This window comes from Daktulosphaira vitifoliae, unplaced genomic scaffold, assembly GCF_025091365.1.
Source record: "Daktulosphaira vitifoliae isolate Bord-2020 unplaced genomic scaffold, ASM2509136v1 Scaffold_3, whole genome shotgun sequence".
In the NCBI taxonomy this organism is placed as follows: Eukaryota; Metazoa; Arthropoda; class Insecta; order Hemiptera; family Phylloxeridae; genus Daktulosphaira; species Daktulosphaira vitifoliae.
In genome coordinates this window covers 10,612,411-10,619,472 of record NW_026099574.1, presented here as the reverse complement: position 1 = coordinate 10,619,472, position 7,062 = coordinate 10,612,411, and the positions used below count along the sequence as shown (strand labels likewise).

The 7,062-nt window shown below is 25.6% G+C and overlaps 1 protein-coding gene across 1 annotated transcript; it reads right to left on the bottom strand.

Annotated features, from left to right (window-relative positions):
* Window positions 1-1,255: 1,255 nt before the first annotated feature.
* LOC126902370 (ribonuclease 3) lies at window positions 1,256-7,036 on the bottom strand. The gene is made up of 2 exons (XM_050679546.1): window positions 6,751-7,036; window positions 1,256-6,255 (listed from the first exon to the last, which is right to left on the bottom strand). The coding sequence occupies exon 2, from the start codon at window positions 6,229-6,231 to the stop codon at window positions 2,374-2,376; it is 3,858 nt and encodes a 1,285-aa protein (XP_050535503.1). The 5' UTR covers window positions 6,232-6,255; window positions 6,751-7,036; the 3' UTR covers window positions 1,256-2,373.
* Window positions 7,037-7,062: the final 26 nt, after the last annotated feature.

Sequence of the window (7,062 nt, the reverse complement as noted above, 5' to 3'; positions counted from 1 at the left end):
TTTTTTTTTTTTTTTTTTTTTATAAAAATTTACAATAATTGTCCTTAAATTAAAAAAAAAAATTATGTATGACATATTCATTGTAATTCTTATTGAATCAAAGTTTTATTATTATATATTCTAATTAAATATACATATAACAACAATTTATATATCAAACAACAACACTTATTAATTAAATATTTACTTATTCACATTTTATTATTAACTTTATTATTCATCAAATTCAGATTTTTTGGTTAATTTATTTGTCTTATATTTAATCATTACTCTAAAAATGCTGATTACAAATTAGAGCTTACATAAAATTTGCATTAAAACATTTTTTTATATTTATTTATTTTGATAAAAATCACATTAGTCATAAATGTTCAGTGTATATTATTAACTAGTCTAATCTTAATTCCTAAGTATTTTTTATTCAAACAACCTGTATTATTCACTATAGTTTTATCATAATTATTTATTAAATATTGAATTTTAGTTATCTTTTGTGCCATATTTGTATTTAATAATATATAAGAAATGGATTTAATAATGTTATGAATAAGACTGATTAACATAATTTAATTTGTATTTAATAAATAAAATTTTTTTTTTTGTCACAACTACTAAAAATTAAATTGGTGTTACAAATACCCTTTTTAACTTTCTACAAGAAGCATTAGAAAAATGCATAGAATGAGATATTGCTCTAAGTTAAACATTTTGTTATCATAGCGTTAACTCAATCATTGAGTATTAAAATTATGATTATTTTTGGTAGAAATACAAGTTACTAAGAGATCCAAAAAACATAAAAACACTACTAGATAATTATAACACACAGGGTATTAGTGCATTGAACAAATATATGCAGCTATCAGAAATATAATATTGATAAAGATTATTTTTGTTTATAATATTTATATAAGTGTTAGAAATACTTAGTATTTTAATTTATCTTGGGCAATTTTTATTCTCGTAGTAGCTTAAAAAAATACTTCCTTAATATTTTATTATTTTAGAGAAAAGTTTTGTTTTTTTTCGTATTTTTCAATGTTTAAAAATAGTTTTTCTTACTTCTAAATTTTTGTTGCTTATCAAGTTCAAGAGAGTTGTTTATTGTTTTTATAAGAAGTACATTTAATAACTTGCAATAACATTTTCTTCAAAAGATTATAAAACAAATTTAAATTGTATGAATATAAGAACCCTATAAAAATAGTACATTTAATAATTATATACTATTAAATAATACCAAGTCTAAAATTATATTGGTAGCATTTTAAAGTGTTGAAATTTATTTACATTAAAAAAAATAGATAAAATTCATGTATGAAATAATATAAGTACTTTGCTTACAAAAATTACAATAATCGTATTACTCAATATTTTTTTTAATAAACAAAACAAAAATTTGCAATATTTATTATTAATGTAGTAGATTTGCAAAAAAAAAATGAAAATACAAAAAGTAGTAACAACAATTAGTTAATAAAATATTTAAGTTGAATTATAATGATAAATTTGGATAAAAATGTTTTGAATATATACATCAGCCATACTATTATAACATAAATACATTATTTTTTTATTTTAATGCAATACACAGAAAAAAATTTTTTTTTTTTTAAACATTAAATAAAAACATTATTTTAGTGAGTTTCATGTATTAAATTATAATTTTTTATAAAAATAAAAACGTCATTATAGTTCTGAAACAATACAATAAAGGTTAGCAAATTTAAAACAATGTTTACAAAAATTAATTTAAAATAAATTGTTAGGAAACACCCTGATACCCCGAGCACATAAATATGACAAAACTGAGTTTTAAATAAATTATTAAGTAATTATAGATAAATTAAACTGAATATTTGACCCATGATTAGATTTTTTTAAATGGTCAATTTAAAACTACTAAATTATCTTAAGATTTGTAAATCTATTTTTTTTTTTTGTTACAATCATTTTTAAGTAAGGAATAATGAGTTTAAAAATATAATAAAAAATAAATAAACAAACAGAAAAAGTAATCCTAGATAATAAAATCTATACATTATAATATTCAATTTAAAGATGGCTAGTAATATTTATATTAAATCATAAAAGACTAGTTATTTTTTTATAATCTATTAATAAAGACTAATTGTATGCTTATTTAAGTACTAATTCATAAACAACTAGTCAGGCGATTTATTACACACATAAATATAGATGTATGCTTTATATAATTTATAATATAGTTAGAAACATAAGATTAAAAATATGAGTATTTAATCAGTGCAACTATGACACAATCGTCGAGGTCTCACATTTAGGTGTAATGAAACAATAACATAAAATAACAATTTACACTAAAACGTAAAACCACAAAGATTGCCTTCTTTATTAATTTTTTTTTTGTTTTTTCTTTTTTGGTTCATCGGTTTCTTCATTATCTTCTATTTTATTAGAACATAAAACTGCTAATAGTTTTCTTTGGAGTTTTCTTTTGGCCCAATCTAATTTGCTCATTTTTGTTTCGTTTTTTAATGATTTGGATTCTAATATCTTTATAATATCATCAATATTTGTTTGTCCATCAGATGATTTACATTGATGTCTTAGACTTCTCGAAATTGCTCGTCTTTGATGATCTAGTTGTGGAAACAAATCTTTAGAAACCTCCAAAGCACTGTTTGCAGCATTCATTTCAGCTCTTTGAATACTATGCCCAGTTGCCTGTGATAATCTAACTCCTTTAAAGTATACAGCCACTGTATACTTCCTTCCATTGGTAGGTCCCATACATTCTATAACTTTATAAACAGGAATATCAGGTTCACCACCATCTACAGATCTCAATGTTAAACAACATTGTTGCAATTTTGATTTTGGGTCATTCCAATCTTGTTTTAATATAAAGTCATGAAGACGAGGAAAAAAACAAACATTACAAAAAGCTTGACAATGCTTTAGACCCTTATCAATGTACAAAGCTCCCAAAAATGCTTCTAACAAATCAGCTCTGTCTTTAGTTTTAAGTTCAGCTTTGGGGTTAGCATAAAGTGCATAATTTACCATTCCTAAATCATCACATACCACAGATTGTGTTCTGTTATTTACTAATGAACTACGTAAAAGAGAAAGATGACCTTCATGGTGTTCTGGAAAATATTTATACAAGTAATCTGACGCAATCAATTGTAAAACAGTATCACCTAAAAATTCAAGACGTTGATTGGAACCTAGAGTTAAATTTGTAAAACCAACACTTCTGTCAGTAAATGCCCTAGCTAATAATCTTATGTGGTTGAACTTAATACCAATAGAATCTTCAAACTTAGTTAATTTTTGAAGTAAAGGTAAAGTTTTTATCCATTTACGATCACCATTAGGTTCTTGTTGTTGTAATGGGTGCTTTGGATAATTAACCCATATATCAAGGAGTTCAGGTGAATCATGAAAAAATGTTTTTCCAAAAACACGATCAGCTACATCAATTCCTCCATCTAAAAATAATGCTCCCATTAAAGCTTCAAAACAATTTGCCATAGCATGTTTGAGTTCAGAATCATGACATAAGTCTGAGCCATGAGCATATAGCATAAAATCATCAAGTTTTAGTGTTTTTGCTAAAACAGCAAGATGCTGGTTTTGAACTATTGCTGCACGAAATGTTGCTAAGCCACCTTCTTCGATATCAGGAAACATATTAAAAAGATGAATAGAAGATACAAATTCAACAACAGCATCACCTAAAAATTCCAAACGTTCATTATGCATAATATTTGATTCCATTTCTGATTTTTTGCCAAACCGAGACATTATATTTATAAGAGTATTAATACCCCTTTTCCGTGTATTCATGTAGTGTATACGCCTATCCCCGTATTCTGGCTGTCTAATACCACAATTAGTTAATGTATTTCTGGCATGATCAGGATTTGTACCAAAGTTTTCTCTATATGATGGATGTGTTAATGCTAGTTGCAATAAGTATTTATTTTTGAATTTATACTCTAGAGTTTTCTCAAGATACTCTAATGATTTATGAAATCTAAAGTGACATACAAGTACTGGCAATAGCATTGCATGCTGTACAATATCACACATAAGACCAGTTTTATAAAATCCTTTACTAGACACTGCAGCAGTCACACCACGTTTCATTTTATTATGAGATCTCATCTCTTGTAAAGCTCTTTCTTTAATTTCTAATTTTCTCTTATCTTCAAATGATGGTTTGGGCATATTTGCCAAAAGATGTCTAAATTTTACATAATCACGCCATCCCTTCTGATAATCTGGGTTTCCAGCATAACTTAATTGAGGAGGTCGGATGCCAAAATGAACTATAACAGGATATCCATCATTACAGTTTTTTTCATTTGTTTCATTGACAGCATCTCGATCTAATTGATCCACGCGTATTGAACAGGGTTTAGATCCAGGATTGGTAACTACCATGCCTTTGTATTCATCAACAATATTTTGCCATTCATACATAGACATGTTTTTTAATTCTGGAAGACTATGTTCTTCAAATAGCAATTTATTGTTATTTAAAAGGTATTTTAAAACTTCATTCATTGATAGTATTTCTTTTCCATTTCCAGGAAGATCTCGAACAAAACGAGGCATAAAATGGAATTGAGGACAGCCATTTTTATTTTCAACAGCATGCAAATCTAAATCAACTAATTCTAAAATATCTTTAAATAAATAATCATAAAATAATTGCAATTCTTTTATGATAAAATTATCAGGGATTTTTTCTTCAACATATAAAATTGCATAATTTGTATTGAAACGAATAACTTTGCAAGTTGGTAATGTTGAAATAGGATAATGTGATAGTATTGAAAATCCTTCAAAAATAAAATCTTGGTTATCATGTGTTATAATTGTTGGACATTTAAGTAAAAAATTAGTTGGTGGTGTTATAGTGATTCTATAATGATAAAGTTTATTGGAATTATTGGAGTAAGGAGAACAAGGTTCAAAAGGTCCTTCTCCAACATAAATGTTATGTCGAATACCAGATCTTTGAGACTTGACACTACACTTACACATTGGTCCGTCATTCATTTCTCCCCATTCATTGTACCATAATTCAGGATGAAGTCTATCAGGATGAGCACTTTTCCTATCTAATTCTTTCATAGTAGAATCTTCATCATCTTCATCATTTTCATTACAAGAACTAGAATCATCTTCCGAACAATTATTACCTGAGCATTTGTGTTTATGAATTTTGACATTACTCTTTCTTGGTTTACTGTAAATAGGTTTCAAAGCATTTATAGCAGAAGCACGTTTGCCTAAAATAGCATCAAATTCATCACATAATTTTAAAACATTATCTCTAGCCACAGTAATTTTAGGATTATCTTCAGGTTTTTCATAATATAAATCGGCTGGTGCTGAACGAGTCCAAATTATTTTTTCAGCACTAATTATTTGATCTATAGTCATTTTTGATAATTTTTCTAAATCTGCTGATAATTCTTCTGCAGTCTTCATACCTTTACGTTTACTTTTGTTAAATGAATGATGCTTTGAAAGATGAGGATGGCTCCTGTATTTGGAATCAGTATGATTGTGATTAGATTCACATGAACGTTTTCCAATAGAAGTATCTAACTTAGAACTCAAAAATTTTTTGGTTAAATCAAACCACTCATCAACTTCTTGTGGTTTCTCTTTAATAGAATGTCTATGATTAACATTTTCTCTAAAAATATCTGGTTGTAATTTATTGTAAACATTTGACTGATGATTAAGTGAATGCGGAATAGATGAATATTTATTATTAAATTGAGTATCTACATTTATCTGACTAAAATTCCTTTTTAATGTTAAATTAGTATTATCAGAAACTAAATTTTGAACTAAACCGTTATTTATATAATCATTATTATAAGAATTTTGAGGGGTTTGAGATGTATTAAAACAAACAACAGATGATGGTTGAACTAAGCCATTCATGTTGAATTCACAATTTGTTAAATTTCTAGGTGTAGGCGGGCATCCATTAATATAAGAAATATTAGATTGAACAGCATACCCATTATTATATGATAGTGATCTGTTACTGTAAATATTCATATTGTTAGATTGAGTTTGCTGTAAGCTACTTATTTCATCATAGGTATTTTGAGGATATGTATAGGGAGAAAGATGTTGTTGGTAACTATAATAAGGCTGGTATGAATCTTGCCCCACTGGCAAATTGTGATTGATAGGTGGTATTTCTCCATTCATATCTGTTATTATTACACAAAATACCTAAAATTTAAACAAAAAGGTAAATTGCAAGTAATCTTAAATTAATTAAAAATTTTAATATTCTTTAAAAATTAAAATATAAGCAATTTAATCCTCTTATTTAATGTAAATAAGTATTGAATCATAAAACAAACATCACGAATAAAAATTATGAGTTAACACTTATACAATAGTTGTATTATTGTGTAAGATATAAACAAGTACATCAGTAGATACATAATTGATTTTTTTTTTATAATTAGGGTTTAATGATGTAAATGAAAAAAATAGAAATATTACCACAGAATTTTAAAATAATTTGAAGTGTTATTTTCATTAAAAAAATATTACTAAAACAAAAATTAAATATTTTACCCAAGTTATTTAGTAATTTAAGTTTTACAATAAATCTAATACAATATATATTGTACAAGAGAAATATATGATAATTAATTAAATAATATATGACTAAAAATAAAATTTATAAGAAAAATAAGCGACATTTTATTGACTTACTACAATTATTAAGTAACTTCAATTTAAAACGAAGAAATCACAATGTAGTTTTCAATTTACATATATATGTATGAACAATTTTATATAAACTTAAAATGTGCTTTATCTAATTGAACCTAGCAACAATGTGAATAACTCAGACTAAAATATTCAAATGACGAGATATATCCATTTTCCACTTTATTTTGTCTTGAATATTCATACTGATGAATTTTCAAGCCCATCAATGCTTACTTATTGAATTAAGCTATCTTTATTTTGGCTTGGTGATGCGTTTGCGCATGACAGTTTGTTATGTTTTCATTATTGTAT

Excerpts from the sequence above, each read along its gene's own strand:
- LOC126902370 (XM_050679546.1), bottom strand. The coding sequence starts at position 6,231 with ATGAATGGAGAAATACCACCTATCAATCACAATTTGCCAGTGGGGCAA.